This window comes from Thunnus albacares, chromosome 12 (genome assembly GCF_914725855.1).
Source record: "Thunnus albacares chromosome 12, fThuAlb1.1, whole genome shotgun sequence".
Lineage (NCBI taxonomy): Eukaryota > Metazoa > Chordata > Actinopteri > Scombriformes > Scombridae > Thunnus > Thunnus albacares.
The window spans coordinates 28,017,609-28,034,848 of NC_058117.1; the positions used below are offsets into that span (position 1 = coordinate 28,017,609).

Genomic DNA, 17,240 nt, shown 5'->3' on the forward strand with positions numbered 1-17,240 from the left:
TCTTGCTGCGAGCATCAGACACTAGAGCTGCAACGATCAGCTGATTAATTGATTAGTCGTCAACTATTCTTGGAGTCATTCAAAGAAAAAAATCGTCCAAATGTTCTGGTTCCAGCTTCTTAAATGTGAATATTTTGGACTGTTAGTTGAGACAAAAGGAGACATTTGCAGACATCATCAAGAGCTTTGGGAAAAAAGACATTTTTCATCATTTTCTGACATTTTGTAGCCAAACAGCTAACAATTAATCAAGAAAATAATGGCCAGATTAATCAATAATGAAAATAATCATTACCTGCAGCCCCTACAGCTAACCAGTTACAGTTCTTGTCATCTCTACATATATTTTTGAGGAGACACAGGTCGTCTAAGTTACATCTACAGAGCCAGTATCAGTAGATACAGCACAACCTATTAACAGAATTATTGTCATATTATCTTCTATGGTTCAAAAAAATGTATAATTAAATATTAATAATGTTACAGTTTAACCTAGCTTAATACACTGTAGTATATTTAGATTTATTTTGTTGAAAAACTATATTTTTTAGTATTTTTCCAACTTCAGTAGATGATGCTTTAAGAAAACATCAGTAAGGCAGCGCCCCGATGGCCGACAGGTTTGCTTCAGAATCTGTATTCTATCAATTATCCAATAAAAGGCATAAAGCGCCAGAAGGTTTTTCTATTAATTTAACAACTATTGTGCGAGGCAGGTAAACTCCTCGCTGGTGATGTAGATTTGGTCCCAGTGTGAGTATTTATCAGCGTGAATGTGAAGAAGCACGACGCTCTGTCAACCTTCCCCGAACAAATAAACATCATCAAAAGAGGAACCTGAGAAGACTTTCAAAATAAATCATATTTCACTTGATAAGATTACACTGACACACACACACACGGTGCTACAGATACCCTTGTTAGGACATTATATTGACTTCCTTAACCAGGACCTCAGAAATAACGTTTTGCCTTATTAGGACCGAGTTTTGGTCCCCATGAGGACTACTGGTCCTGACAAGGTGGGTGTTTATACTGGAAAAGGTCCCAATGAGGTAACAAACACACACACACACACACAGAACATTTCAATCAACAAAGGAACATTTGCAAAAAGCAGCACCGACAGTCTGAAGAGTGAGAGGAGCTCATTCACACAGAGGGCCTGGTTTTCAGAGGGATGGACAGACAGGTGGGGAGTTAAACGAGCAGCGATGGACGAGTGAACAGACGGATGACGGGATGAATCGATGAGTTCGTGGACGTGATCGTAATTAGAGAGAAGAAGCAGGAAAGGAAGGAGAGGAGAGAACAGAATTCATCAGTTTCAAGCCACAGAATCTGCACACAAATCACAAATGTAATTTTAACTGAAGCTTAACCTTTTAACCTTGTGAAAAGCGAGAAAACGGACCTCATCTGCCAAAACAAATTAAACCACATTGACGAGCATTCCCAAATGAACACTGACCCACCGCCTCATCTGCTGAGAGACGAGTTGCCAAAGTCGAATAAATGATGCCGTTCACATCTGTTCTGATCATTATCATCATGGTCGCCTTGTTTGGATTTTTTAATTATAGGACGAAGCCTTGAGCTTATTAGTTTCATTTCAGTTGAATTCTGAAAACGGCACATTTGTTGAAATTTGATTAGCGGCTACGTCGCCTCTGATATCGATGATATTCAGTCTTTTTTTCCCCAAGAAGAGTCTGAAGGTTTTTACCTCAACCAGTCAACAGTGCAGCTGCTTCAGAGTGCAGATATCAGATGCAAACGTCTTAGTTTAAGCAACAGGATATTTATACTTTTAGTTCACATGTTCAGTTGTAAAGGTGGAACACATCAGAACAGCTAAATGCAAAATGATCTGTTAGAGGTCAGAGGTCAGCTCAGATTCATCAATACAGATGTTTTCCTTAAAGTTTCTTCCATTTTTAAATCTTTAAATCACTTTTACACAAGTTACAGCAACAGTTTCACAGGTGTGTTGTGTCTCTGTCTGACAGGACTCTTTATCCTTCTCTCTACTATCATTATTACCGACTGCCTCACTGATCCTAAGGTCACTTTCAGGGTTTCACATCTAACAGCGACTGTAGATAAGACGTTTCTATCATCGTCTCATCAAAGCAAACCTCAGTACTGAGCGTTTGATGGATGTTTGTTATGTGAACGAGATGATTTGCTGCTTGTCACGGTGATTCAAGGCCTGATTGTTGATCAAGTTTGGATGAGTCACATCGTGCACCAGTATATTTGCTTTTGACCATTTATTCACATGTGCATGATGATGGTTTCAGTGTCTGCGAGATGCTGTTAAATGAACAGCTGGGGGAGGATGTTAGGATTTATATCATGGCCGCTGAAAATTGGATTCTGATTGACTGGAAGTTGTGGATTAACTTTTAGTGTCTGGACAGTTATGACGAAGGTGTTTGTTTGTCGTTCTGAATGAATGTGCCAGTATTAAAGTGTAGCCAGCAGTGAGTGTCAGCTAAAGAGTTTGGAGTTATTTAAGTAATCACCACCTGCAAATGCTGAAAATTAGAATAAATAGCTTTAAATTTGATATTTTGGTGAAGCTCGAAGTTCAAATCAACTGACGATGGGAGGAGGAGGAGGAGGGCTTAAATAGAGGAGCTAGCATAACGTTAACCACGGTGAAGCTGGAAGCTGCAGTCTGAGGAGCATCACACAGATAATAAACACAGCGAGAGAGTGAGGGAGAGCGAGAGAGCGAGTACTGGTGTCTGTGACAGAGAGAGAGAGAGAGAGAGAGAGAGGGCGTTATGTAAAGCTATTCTCTATATTCTTGAGATTGAAATCAGTAAACTTCTCTTGCGGATTCAAAACTTATCAGGAGTATAAAACTCTTGTCTGAGCTGCTTGTGAACTACTTCCTGTTCAGCTGGATGTTGACAAACACAAACAACAGATAGTCTGAGGCTCAAGGAACTTAAGTATATTTTATGATGTTTATAACAGATCAAAACAAGTTATGTAAAAGTTAACGACTGATATTCTTAGTTTAACTTAACATTATTTTAAACAGGAAGATATTCCAGTATCAGCCTCCTGGTGGATGTAGTTTATGTATTTATATATAAACTTTATTTTCTATAGCTTTATTGAATACACAGACAGGTATGTGAACAACATTACTGACTTTGCAACAGCTTGTCTTGGCGTATAAGCAGCTTAACTGTCAAATAAAAGCAAGAACACAATCCAACACAATTTGACACAAACAAACGAGAAGAAACGTCGCCTCAGAAATCACATATCTCCGTTACTTTGCTTGAATTTGTTCTAATCTGCTCCTGCAAACACGGTTTAAAAACCACCAGAAAAACAAAGTTCATCAACATCTGCGCGGCGGACGTCTAAACAAACGAGAAGACTACCAGCCGGCGTGTAGCTGAGTGTGTCTGATGACACAGGCAGCTGCAGCAGCCTCCCCGTGAGCTGCGGTGGAGGTGGTTGGTTGTTATTATTTGGGGCCTGTCTCTTCTCATTAGAGTCTACATTAGAGGGTGTGCAGCCGCCGGCTGGCTGACGCTGTAACTGATGACATTTCCAGCACGACTGACGAGAGGAATATCAGTTCTGTCAGCAACACACACACACACACACACACACACACACACACACACACACACACACACACACACACTCCCTGTTGCTCTCTCTGTCGCCTCTGGTCTCGCTTTTCATTCAGTCTCTCTATTTAAATTATACTTTGTTTTCTTTCTCTTCATTCTCACGCTCTCTCTCTCTCTCTCTCTCTCTCTCTCTCTTTATGTCTCTTCTTCTTGTCTTTATTACCTGTATTTCTGTATTTCTTATTCTTGTTCTCTGGATGTCTGTTTTTTCGCAAACTTTCCACCTCTCGTGTCTTACTTTTATTGGCCGCAGCATCTAAATACACTCTGCGTTTTCTCTAACTTTTTGTTGCAATCACCAGCGACCGGCTGCAGACTTTCCTTTTCGCTTCTTTAACTACTTTTCCATGTCGAGTTATAGTGGAGGAAAAAAAAAAACCAGAAGGAAAAAGTTGAATATAATCCTGGAGAGTCTTTTTTTTTTTTCTTCTTTGATTGGAGCTTGATCTTCCAGGAAAAAAGGTGAAGCGAGTTTAACTTCCTCAAATGATGACGTCATGATATGATGAAATATGCAAACGACAGCACCGACTATGATGTAATCGATAAGAAACCAAGAAATGATAAATGTGAATGAACCACGATGGAGTGAAACATGAAGAAATGCAGCCCCTTCGTCTACTTTACTGTATATATATATATATGTGTGTGTGATGATGATGATGATGATGATGATGATGATGATGGTGATGGTGATGGTGAAAACCAGCAGCCCCCCCCTCCCCTTCTCACACACACCTTCCTTGCCTGGTCATTGTCTTCAATCTGACCCAGATCCCTGCCGCTGGCCTGAGCGATCCTCTTCCCCGACACCAGATTACCAACCATCACAGACGCAGGGCCGATCTCTGAGGAAGAGGAAGAGGAAGAGGAGGAGGAAGAGGAAGAGGAAGAGGAAGACATGAGGAGAGGGGGAGGACAGGATAGGAAACCCGGAAAAATAAGTGTCATCTTAAATATCTGAAAATAAAGGTTTATTTGTTCAACGAGACCTTTTTAGAAACTTGTTTTACCTCCTTTACACCATCATCAAGAGCTTTATTTTGAAAAACTAACAATTATTTTCATTATCGATTAATCTGATGATTATTTTCTTGAGTAATCCATCAGTTGTTTTGTCTATAAAATGTCAGAGAATTGTGAAAAGCCCAAGGTGACGTCTTTGAATTTCATTTTATCATCATATGAGTCACAAAAAGTTTGAAATTCTAACATTTAAACCATAATTTGATGATCAGAACAGACTAAACATTGCTGCTGTAGCTTAAACACAGTCTGATGGGTCCATTTTCAGACTTGAGTCACCGCTTTGAAAACAGATCAGTGCAGCTTTTTTTTTTTCTATCAGGTTTTATTGAATTAATTCCCCTTAAATACCTCTGAGATGGAAGATTAGCAAAACAAATAAGCATATTATATTACAAAAATAAAAATATAAAAAAAAACAGTGATTCATATTCTTTACACCTGAGATTGTTTTACTGCACTTACAATATGTGCAGATTGTTTTTTAAGTTTGTTGTCGGGTTAACCCACTGCAACGTTACCAATCAAAAACTAAAGCTTGGTTGCTATGGTAACCTGCACCTTGATTTAGAGTTTTCCTGATATAAAACTACCAGTCTGTCTTCCTTCATATCTCTCCTCACATATTACCTGTTTATCTGTTTCTCACTGTCTCTATTATCTAATAAAGGCCCTAAAAAATACTAGTATTTATAGTATTTTCCATGACGAGGGTGTTCAAATCAATTAAACCACACAGACAACATTGTTTGTGACTTCAGATGGTTCTGCTCATCTGTGAATTTTTCATTTTTTCTAATCATTTGTGATTTTTTTATAATGAAATTTACCTTTCTTACAGTTTGAGAAGCTGCTGCAGAGTTTTCAGGTTCAACAAATTAAATCTAAAAGTTATAAACATTCAAAAATAATAGTAAACAACATTTAATGTCTGTCTGTCTGTCTGAAAAACAGCAAACCTATCCGGCTCCGCTACATCGATTTTCTGCTGCAAACATCACCTAGCGGCTCTTCACCTCCACCCACCGAGGTTTAAAACTCAACCAGTAACTGATCAACCAGCTTCCAGTCTAACCTCCACTCATACACTGATATTTTCATAACACCCCTTCACACTCTAACCTGGTTGTTTCTGTCGGGGTTTGGGCAGGTTGGTGACGCAGGTGTGTGGACACATGAGCACGTTGCAGGGGTGCAGCGCCCCCTCCAGGAAGAGCTGCTTGGTCTCTGATAGGTGGATGCCACCCAGGGGAGTCTTGGGCAGGGTGTTGGAGGGCACCAGAGCCAGGCAGTAGACCCCTACCTGGTGGATACCGTCTATCGCCTGGAAAGATGATATGTGTTAAAAAGAAACACTTAAAGACAGAATGAATCATCTTTATATCTTTATTATGAAGTAACTCCTGTGGATAAAGTAACAGTAACAGTGTGTGTAAACCAACACAGTTAAAGAGAAAACAAGATGTTTTGAAAAAGGAAGAGCAGAAGTTTGGGATTTCTTTAAAAAAGTGTGATGGCTTTTTTTTTTTTATGGGTCAGATTTTATGCTCACGCCCACTCGAGCAGGATGAAGTCACCGTTTAAGACACCGCTGTTTTCCAGAAAGTTAAAAGTTTCCATTTCATTTAATCTTTAAGGACTGTCGAGGCTCTTTAAATGTGCTTCGGAGTAACAAATGACATGTTGAAATATTGATAAGTTAGGAAATTGTGTGTAAATGTGCAAACATCTGCTAAATCTTACAAAGTGAGATTTGCTCCCAAGTGGAGAAAACATCTGTATTTGTAAAGAATCACACTTTTATAGCTAAATGACTTCTGAAATCAAAACATATAAGGAACAATACTGATACTATTAACCAAATAAAGGTTTTTCAGCTAAATAAAAAAGGGAATCCATTTTAAAAATAGTAATAGCAACAATATTTTAAATCATTTTATAATTATTGTCACAAATTTCCAGAAATTTGTTTATTTGTTTCATTTTTTAACCCCCAAAATACACATGAATGAACTTTTATTTTGAAAATACGGTTTAAATTACTGCCGACAGATAAAACTATTATTACATGTTAACATCTGAGATCTGAAATAACAATGTATATACATTTATTAGTTTGTTTATCTTTATTTACTTTGGAACAGTATATTTGTCATCATCATCATCATTTTAATGTTTTTTCCCTGCACAGTCGCCCACAATCTCAGCCTCGATCGAAAACGCTGACTGCGTCTCTAACCAGACGAGCTGAATGGAAAAACAGCCAGAGGAGACTGTATCTGAGATGCTAAAGGAATAAAGAGATTTGGTTTTATTGCAGCCATAAAAAATGCAGACGGTTTATATAGTTTCACCGCAGTCTGCACGCTGGCTCAGAGAGATCTGGAGTTTGGACTGAGGTTTGTGTTCATGCACAGTATGAATGTACAGTAATGGTATCGCACAGAGACGGAGATGTGGTGTGAAAGACTGTGTGTGTGTGTGTGTGTGTGTGTGAGCTGTCTCTTTATGAAGTGGTCTGTTAAAATATGTCTGTCTAGTGTGTGTTTGTCTGCACTGGTTTGTGTTTAAAGCTGGCATGTTTTTCCTTATTGTCAAAAAAAATCCTGTCAAAAGACCAAAACAAACAATGTGTTTGTGTAACAGAGTCAATTATACAGCAGTTATTATAATTATACAAAATCTGTTAATAGTTACATCCTGACGTGCTACTCCTCCAGGGTCAATGTGGAACATTGTGGACTTCCTGTTGTTGTAAGTTTGTTTATTAGCTTAAACTTCTTGTGCAGTATGCTAACACATTCCTATGTTATTCAATTTGTGTAAGAGCTAAAGTTAGCTGTCACGATAGACCGGAGGTTTTTATTATTTACCTCTGTCGTCAGGTATGTTTTCTGTGTTTTAATGTGTTTATTGCAACATGGCTGCCCCTTTTTGTTGTTGTGCTTCATGGGAGAGTTAAGCAACATGGTGGACTTCCTGTTGAATTACTGTTGTAAACGTGTTTATTAGCTTAAACTTCTTGTGCAGTATGCTAACACATGCCTATGTTATTTAATTTGTGTAGGAGCTTAAGTTAGCTGTCACGATTGACCAGAGGATTTACTTCTGTCGTCAGGTACGTTTTCTGTGTTTTAATGTGTTTATTGCTTGGACTTCCTGTTGTTGTAAGTTTGTTTATTAGCTTAAACTTCTTGTGCAGTATGCTAATACATTCCTATGTTATTCAATTTGTGTAGGAGCTCAAGTTAGCTGTCACGATAGACCAGAGGTTTTTATTATTTACCTCTGTCGTCAGAGGTGTTTTCTGTGTTTTAATGTGTTTATTGCAACATGGCTGCCCCTTTTTGTTGTTGTACTCCATGGGAGAGGTAAGCGACATGGTGGACTTCCTGTTGTAAGTTTGTGTATTAGTATAAACTTCTTGTGCGGTATGCTAATACATTCCTATGTTATTTCATTTGTGTAGGAGCTTAAGTTAGCTGTCACGATTGACCGAAGGATTTACTTTTGTCGTCAGTTGCCAGAATAAATGGTCACCTCCAAAGATATCCTGGTCTGAGCCTCTTCCTCAAAACACAACGCGTGCAATGCTAGAAACCACCGGTTACATTTGTGCGTCTCTCAGTACTACCTACCTACCCTGTTTGTTGAACATTAGTTCCTACTGAAGATGTAAAAAATATGTAGACTCAGTTATTTCCTTAAACGGTGGGCCACTGTAGTTTTTAACAAACATCACTCAAACAGGTGGAAATAGTGCATTTGTTGGGGACTTGGGGATTTTCTTTGGTGGATTAATACACATTTAGTGCTCTAGTGAGTATTTCTTCAGCAGGATGATGTGTGTGGGATTGAGTCAAAATAAACTGCAGTGTGTGTGTTCATAGCGATGAAGGAACATGTCACCCAGTGCAACAGTGTGACTCATTGATGTGTTTGTGTTGTTATGGACAACAATGGATCTTTATGACACAGAGGAATAAGACGTATCAAGCATTGGACACACAGATACTTGTTGGTTTTGGTCTTTTTCGTGGGATTTTCTGACCATAAGAAAAAGATTATTAAGAAAGATGTGTGTCCCGGGTTTGAGTCTTATCAGATTATAGTATATTTACATTTAAAATAGAGAAACACAGTTATTGATGTTCACTGATCACTGACTGCTCAGCTGTGTCTCCTCACAGCACTGGCTTCTTCATTTTAACACCAGTAAAGGCCAACGAGAGCGACTCAACCTGTGTGTGTGTGTGTGTGTGTGTGTGTGTGTGTGTGTGTGTGTGTATACCTGCAGAACTCGGCTCATCCACTGGAAGCTGTCCTCCTCGGTGGAGTCGGGCCGCTGCTCTGCAACGACCACGATTCTCTCATCATGAAGCACCGTGATGGAGAACACTGCTATCCTGCAACACACACACACACACACACACACACACACACACACACACACACATATATATGTAGTTTAATGGAACAGCACCACAAACTCAACACCTCTGACACAGTTTCAACCAAATCTGGACCAAAACCGTCATGAATGTAGAATTTATCGCAGGACCGTTAGTGTATTAGTGTTTTTTATTCTTATAATTACTTTACACATAAATATTTAACATATAAATGTATGTATCAGTTCACAGAGTATCAAATAGTTAAAAAAAGCTCTCACTCCACCTCAACCAGCTACACATAAAGGCACCAGTAATAATAATTAAGTAAAAATCAGCTGTGGGTCTGACTCAGTGTAGATTTCCTGCTCTCCCAGAGAGAAGACAAAAACAATGAAACAGCATAAAAACTAGACAAACAGAGAAAAAACAGCTGACAAAAAACATTCGTCATACATGAGGTAAAACACCTTTTTTTAAGGGTGAATTCTCAATAACAGGAAACAGCATTTGGCGAACAACAGATCTAACTGTATACAGACATGTTGCACAGATTCAAAGGGAACAATAAGAGATTTATTATTGAGACATTAATGGTGATTCAGAAGAAGGAAATATCTATAAACGTTTAAATTTTAAAGAGGAGGGAGAATTTCTACTGTAATATGGGCTGTTCTATACTGTATAAGCTCTACTGCAGAGTCTAGTTATTGGTTCAATAAGTTCTGTGGAAGTAAGAGACTATTATAATATAATATAGTGATATTAAACTCTGAAAACAGCCATTCTGTACAATGAGTACTTTGACTTTTATACTTCTTTTACTTGGTATTTACTTACTTTTTCCACTAGTGTAAAACAAAAAAAACAAAACAAAACAAACACCACCTACAGGAGCTCAACCTCCATCTACAGAAACATCCCATCAAACTGTTTGATTGACAGCTGCGGTACAGAATCATCATCACTCTGAGCTGCTCACCTGCCCCTGTAGACGAACTTCATGGGCTCCACAGCGAGCGCCGTGGCGACGATGTCGTCAGCGTTGTGCCGTCGGCCTCCGACCACCATGAGTCCGTCCATCTTTCCCGCGACGTAGATCAGACCTCCGGGTCCGATGAACCCCAGCAGGCCGGTCCTGGTGAAGGGAAACTCGCTGATTGGAGCTCCGCTGTTGGACATCGGGAAGACCTGAGAAGAAGTAAAGTCCGGGTTCAAACTCAGTTCAGCTTTATAACTATTTTAATAAAGAAAAGGGAATAAAATAAAACATTAGAAATACAAGACACACTTTTACCTCGAAGGTGTTCTTTGTCATGCCGGCCAGGCCGTAGTAGGAGGTTCCCGTGGCAACGGTGCAAACACACAACTCTCCGATCTCATCGGTTTTACAGAGCTGAGGGACGCCTTCCGGCTTCACCACACACATCATCGCTACAGCAGGAGAGAGGCAGAGGAGGGAGGAGGAGAAGGAGGAGAGGGAGGACAGGGAGAGATGAAGGAGAGGGAGGAGAGAGAGGAGAGGGAGAGATGGAGGAGAGGAAGAGGAGGGAGGAGAGGGAGGAGGAAGTGAGCAGAGAAGGCAGAGCGTGAGAGGAAGGAAACAAGAAGAAGGGAGAGTATTGAAAGAGGAGAAAACAGGAAGATATGGAAAGAAGATGAGAGAGGAAGGAAATAAAATGATCACAGGAGGAACATTGAACATTTTTGAAAACTGACTATTTGTTTGTTTAATTATCTTCATAATAATAATAACTGGTAATATATTTATTCATGGAAGACTATTTATATGCTTCAATACTGTTTCAATACTGTCTCCAAATCCTGATTAAGACAATAATATGATCATGAGTTTAATTATAAAATACTTGAAAACTTTGGGTCTCCAGTTTTGAGGTAGTAAAGACGGATGGAAGATGGAAAAAAACAAAGAAAGTAGGAGGAACATCAATAACAAATGATAAAATTAAAGGAAGCAAATACAGAGAAAAGAAAAAGCTGTCGGCCTACATGTTGTTGGACTGTTTCTCAGAGTTCATGACAAGTTATATATAGTCGTATATCCTCGTATCTCACCTCCAGGCATGACAGAACCGACATCCTGCAGCGTGAGGACCGACAGCTTCTCCTCGGAGTCGACCCGGATCACGCCGTGACTCAGACCCTGCATGGACAACACGCCGCGACCGGGAGGGGTGCTGCCCTCCTCCACCGGCCTGCAGGAGACGAGAGCAGACAGACAGACAGCGAGACGAGGAGGAGACCGATCAATTAAAAAAAAAAAAAAGCAATAAATACTTTTATAAGGTGCAAAGTTTAGATAAAGTTTAGACAGTGAGAGTCTGGGGGGGGGGGGGGGGGGGGGGGAGGTACAGACAGTCAGACAATTTATGAAAGATATTTTTTGGAAAATTAGGACATTTTTTGGAAAGCGAGGGAATTTCTGGAACATGAGGACATGTTCTAAAGCATGTGGAAAACTTAAAAAAAAAAAAGATTTAAAAGGCATCAACATTTTAGCAACATGAGGACAGATTTTGAAAATTAGGAAATTTTTCTGGAAAGCAAAAGTAATTTTGGAAAGTCGTGATGTGTCTCAAAAGCAAAGACATTCTTGGAAAATAAACGTTATTTCAGGAAAAGTTGGGATATATTTTTAAAACTAAGGACATTATTGGACTGTTACTACTGGGTTAAAACTTTTTAGGGAGTTTTAGGGTTAAAGTACAGAGTGTGTGTGTGTGTGTGTGTGTGTATGTGTGTGTGTGTGTGTGTGTGTGTGTGTCCTGTGTTCGTGATGTTTATGAGTTTTGAAGCTGCTCTTCTGAAATTAAAATGAGTTCATTACTACTATACCCGCTGAGGCAAAGTGCTGCTTATTAGCCTCTGTGTGACACAAATATTCATTCACATATTCATAAACACACACACACACACACACACACACACACACACACACACACACACACAGAGGGCTTTTTTTATAGCGTCATAATTAAGAGCCAGGAGCAAAAAATTACAGCTGCCTGGTGAATGAACGCTGCCCCGGTTTGACTGTAATGTAGAGTTTACATGTTGAAGTGCGGCAGTGTGGACGATGACAGACGAGGAGGAAAAGGTTGTAAGTTTTAAAAGCCACAAAACAGTAAAGTCAGGAGTGTTTTTAATGGGTTAAAATAAGAGCTGAATGTAGTGGAAAGAGCAAAAAAAGCCACTAAAAAGCTTCTTATTCACTGAGGAGAGTAAATTAATTGCTGTGATGTAAAATTACAGTAAAAATAATTGTATAAAAGTGATGTAAGTTTAAGTGAAAGAGTGTTTAGGCTGTAAAATAAGTGATTTTATGACAGAATTGTATTTATAGCTGATCATTTTTGTTTAAAATCAGAGGATGTGACTCCTTACGATGGTTACATTTTGTAGTAATTCTTCTTCTGCGTTTCTGCGTCTGGTGATGTTTAACATATTTTTGAGAGGACGCATGCATACGTACTGTATGTGGAAAAACTGTCTCTAGGTGTGTGTTTGTGTGTGTGTGTGTGTGTGTGTGTGTGTGTACCTCCGTATAGCTACAGTCAGAGCTTCGGGGGAGCTGGCGCAGGGACAGATGACTTCTGGCTTCAAACCTTTAGTCTGGAAGACGTTGAGGAAGGCGTCACAGGACGAAATCGACCCTGAGAGAAACGTAGAGTTTTTCTTTATGTGCAGAACAGCAGATAGTCAACCTTATTCTTTAACCCCCGAGCTAGCGATGACAGGCCCAAAAGGAGTAGTTTCCACTAGTTTCTCATTTTTTTCAGTTTGATTTACTCACTAAAATCTCTCCAAACTGTGTCCTCTTGTCCGGTGACAGTGTGTGTTTTTTTTTTTTTATTACAACATTAGATCATAAAGTGTCAGGCCAAAGAAATGTGATTTAAAGCAGGACTGAGGCGCTTTTGGGACTGTATAACAGCAACGATCGTTTAAGTTTCTCACATATCACACTGTGCGAGATTGTGTCATGACTGTTTGATGGATCGTAGCAGCGTGATGTAAATAGGAAAAAAAAAAAAAAGTATTTAAAAGAGAGCGGAAACATCAGCTCATCCATCCGCAGCACTGATGTTTTGTGAAAACTACTTTTTTTGTGTTTTTCGTCTCCATCGTTTTGGTTTGTGTGTGTTTTTTTCCATTAAAACATCAGCCAGATGTATTCTGTGTCATGTAATGCTGTGTTCTGATTGGTTGGTTTGTAATCACGGCTCTTAGCAGCAGTCACATTGTGAGAATTTCGTCCTGAATTTCTAACAGAATTATTATTGCAGACTGTTTGGGCGCCAAATCTCCCAGTCGGCCGTTATTGGATGAGTCTGATCACTGTTTCAGATTGATGATTGTCATCTCAGGCCAGTGTAAAGCAGCGTTTAGCAGTTTATGTCACTTCTAATTCTATTGTTCATTGAAAAGCACAATATTCAAGCTCATTAAAATGCAGCAATACATAAAAAATATAACGTCATTGTGACTTCATCCCAAACTTTACACCCTTGTACTGGCAAGACTGTCGTTAAGGTTGGATATTCATGATCCCCCAGAAGACAAAGCCTTTTGATTTGAATGACTTCATGACCTTTAGCGCCATCCTCACGACAAACTTTACATATTTAGAGAGTTCTTCAGTGTGTTCTTACAGGGATTCGAACCGTCGGCCACCACCAGCATGCGCAGGGAGCTCAGGTTGACGTCTCGCTGGTCCCGATGGGCCACCAGAGCCCAGTGCATGTCCCGCGACTTCACACACGCCACCTTAGCTACACACAAAACACACACAGCGACACATAGTTACCGTGAGTCATGAAATAAGCTACTTAAAATTATTGCTAGAGGAAACCCAGTGGATTTTAGGATGTAAGAGAAGCCAATAAAACAAATACAACAAAGCCTTTGGTGTAATAAAACGCCAGTGATGTCACAAGAACCTAAAACTATGATGTTTCTGTCGGTAACACAAGTTCGGGTGAGGTGAGACAAAAACTGTAGTTTGGCCAAAAAACTAAAGATTTCAGATCTACATGATATTGGAAGGTGTTTTTAATATTTTTTCCCCAATGCTGATTTGTACATGTGAAAAAAATATTAGAAACCCTTTTAATATAATACAGCTCAATACAAAACCATGACAAATAAACACAAACAGTGACATTATTCTGTTTTATGCTGTAAAGGCAGATTTCCCTCCACATCCGACTCAACGGCTCTCATTTAAAACACAGAAAAACAGAAAATAGAGACTGAATTGATGTTAAATTATTGTTTGTTTCACTTTAAACCTTTAAATAACTGCAGTTATTGAAAAAAATACCACTCTGGAGCAGCAGAAACATGTCGTAAACATAAAATTGCCACTGTTTAAGTTGATATGTTGAACTCGTTAGCAATCAGTTGCTAATTTCCAGCATCCAGCAGTTACGGAGCAACATTATCATTCATCTGGAGTCGTGTTTCTGTCCACCTGGTGAATGTAAGTCCAATATTCACTCTCTTTCAGCTCTGTTTTTACTCTCTACCAACTCCTGAGGGAAATATCTGGCTCTTTTAGCTGCTAAAATGCTCCACTATGTTCACCAGCTAGTCTACAGCTAACTGTGTCTGTTTGCTGTTTGGTGCTGAGCAGGTAGTGTCTCTGAAAACAGCTGGCTGCTGCGGCTAAAAACGACACTACGAGAGAGCTGAGAGTGAACCAAAACAGTAAAGTTGCAGCCAGACAGCTAAAAAATGAGCTGAAACTCGCTATAAAGCTCCGTAAAGCCGAGAGGAGCTGCAGAGTCGCTGATAATCCTCTGTAGCTTCATCCGCTATGAGCCACGACTAACACAATACACGCTGACAGCTCCTACGTTATTATAGTAAATATTGATTATAGCCGCTTTAGGAAGAAAGTCTAGAGTTACTTCAGTGATTCAGTTACCTTTGTACTGGCAGACTTTTTGGATCCAGGACAGAGGGTTGACCTTCATGAGGGCGTAGGGAATACTGATGACATGCATCATGTTCATCACACTCTGACAGACAGAGAGAGAGAGAGAGAGAAGATGTTTGAACTTGCTTCTGTATTAAATATTGTTTTATTACAATAGTTTGAGTCTTTTTCTTACAGTCAGGACGGCGTGCCACAGTCCTACATCCTTCTTGAAGTCTAATACATTCACTATGGTCTCAGCTGGAGGATGAGAGAGAGAAAACACCACGTTACTGCGAATACAGACGAACATTTAAACTGTATCGGTGCTGTTGAGAGACGTGTTCTTCGTCTAATACTTGAGGAAAGTGTGTGTTACCTTCCGTGTATGAGCAGGACTGTGTGAGGGCCTGGCAGTGTGTGAGCATGGCTATCCTCATCACGGTCACGCCGAGGACGCTGCCGTCCTTACAGGTCTTATACTGGACAGAGGAAGATAGATAGAAGGAACACAAATTATCACTAAAATGTTCTTTTTTGCTTTGATTTGTTTGTTTGTTTCCCTCCGTTTCTTCCTCCCTCTTCTTTGCTCTCTCCTGCTTTAAGGAGGCCAGTAATACTCCATCAGACATGCCTGTCGGATGATCGAATAGTTTTGGAAACCTCCTCCTCCTCCTCCTCATCCTCCTGCACCTTTCCAGCGTTGGAATAAAGGGCGGACGTGTATTGAGATTTGTGTAACTTTCTGAACCAGACGATCTGGTCAGCTAGTTGTTGGTGATAAAGTTGTCCTGGTTTTAACTTCTCTCACCAGCTCTCCCTTTTTACATTCCTGACAAAACTATTTCAGTCACTTTTAACGTGAACAGCCACGTGTAACACTAATAAATATCTTCTAGGAGAGACTGTCATACATATTTAAACTACATCACGTCTTCCCCTCCTCTCTCTATGACAGCCGGTGTTTCACTACACCTTCGAACACTTTTGGTTTGCAACATGTTGTACAAACAGCTGTGATCGACCTTTATGCCCGTCTGACTCTATCTTACTTACATAACAGGTGTCAGTCAACTGCACAATAACAAAAACATCAAGTCGTCTTAAGACATGACATTTGATGACAATACTGGTTTATTCCTGAAGCCTGAATCAGCTGTAGACATATTGATTGATGAATTTTAAGTTCTTCTTTTCCAGAGTTTCGAAACCAAACTGACGTGTGATCGATGAGATTCCTTCCAAAAATGAGATCTCCCCTCATCTTAAAAAAAAACCCCTGGCAGCTATCTGATAAAAACTGGCATAAAAATGAAAACACGTCATGAGCTGCTATTAAAGTTATGAATCATGTTGAGGCATTAGCGGTTTTTGAAAAATAAAAAGATACATTTCTATGAGCTGCAGTGATTTTATCTTCCCCCGATTGTCTGCTAAAAAACTAAAAAAAAGTCGATAGTTTTTCAATCATCCCTCCTCTTTCATCATTTTCCTGCGGTCTTCTTTCAATCCTCGGTGCAATCAAGGAGACATTTCAACCTCGCTGCCGGTGCAATTACTGCTCGGCTGTTTTAAAGGGACATCAGGTAAATTCGAATCGATCGGGGGATGAGGTGATAACATTGACCGGTAGCCCGGCAGAGAAACAGTGAAACATCCACTCAGCCGCGATGTGAATCTAATCCAAAAGACATGTAGCAACATTGATTTCTGTTCACAAGATAGTAAAGAGTGGAAGTACACGAGTCACAGAGCGTTACCTCGATGTAGGCGGTGTCCTGGTTGGCGTCCTTGATATGTGGGAACCAGTCTCGGGGAGGTTTGGAGAGGTGTTTGGACTCGACGACGAACCACAGCAGCTTAGGCCAGCCTGGACACACAGGGACATAAAACAAACACACTAATGTCTTTGATGTCTGGGAAAAAGGTTTCCACCGTGAACCCGCCAGCTCCAACTAAGGAAACCGATGCTTGGGAATCCTGGGAATTCTATCCGAGGACGTTTTTATTTAAATTATGAATGGAAAATATGACACCTGCTTCCAGCCAGACATTTGTAGTTTGATCTTTCTTTCCTCGATTTACCCGCTAAACTCTTTCCAAGTTCTGATTTCTCAGGAGGACGTTTAAATGTGAAATAAATTTACTAGAGAATTTTTCATTACCTTCACATTACGTGATGGAGAGCTCTGACATGAACAACACACACACAAAAAA

General features: G+C 39.8%; 1 protein-coding gene across 11 annotated transcripts in view; it reads right to left on the reverse strand.

The window, feature by feature from the left end:
- Positions 1 to 17,240, reverse strand: part of LOC122994153 (disco-interacting protein 2 homolog C) — a 242,333-nt gene that overhangs the window by 29,147 nt on the left and 195,946 nt on the right. For 9 of the 11 annotated variants that reach the window (XM_044368690.1, XM_044368693.1, XM_044368694.1 and 6 more), the window contains exons 12-23: positions 16,784 to 16,893; positions 15,403 to 15,505; positions 15,220 to 15,284; positions 15,033 to 15,126; positions 13,756 to 13,875; positions 12,642 to 12,756; positions 11,159 to 11,298; positions 10,380 to 10,516; positions 10,065 to 10,273; positions 8,983 to 9,097; positions 5,814 to 6,015; positions 4,404 to 4,513 (exon numbers count right to left, since the gene is read on the reverse strand). In XM_044368690.1, coding sequence (XP_044224625.1) covers positions 4,404 to 4,513; positions 5,814 to 6,015; positions 8,983 to 9,097; positions 10,065 to 10,273; positions 10,380 to 10,516; positions 11,159 to 11,298; positions 12,642 to 12,756; positions 13,756 to 13,875; positions 15,033 to 15,126; positions 15,220 to 15,284; positions 15,403 to 15,505; positions 16,784 to 16,893 — 1,520 coding nt within the window. The remainder of the gene's footprint in view (positions 1 to 4,403; positions 4,514 to 5,813; positions 6,016 to 8,982; positions 9,098 to 10,064; positions 10,274 to 10,379; positions 10,517 to 11,158; positions 11,299 to 12,641; positions 12,757 to 13,755; positions 13,876 to 15,032; positions 15,127 to 15,219; positions 15,285 to 15,402; positions 15,506 to 16,783; positions 16,894 to 17,240) is intronic. The other 2 variants (XM_044368700.1, XM_044368692.1) reach the window with 1 other exon arrangement.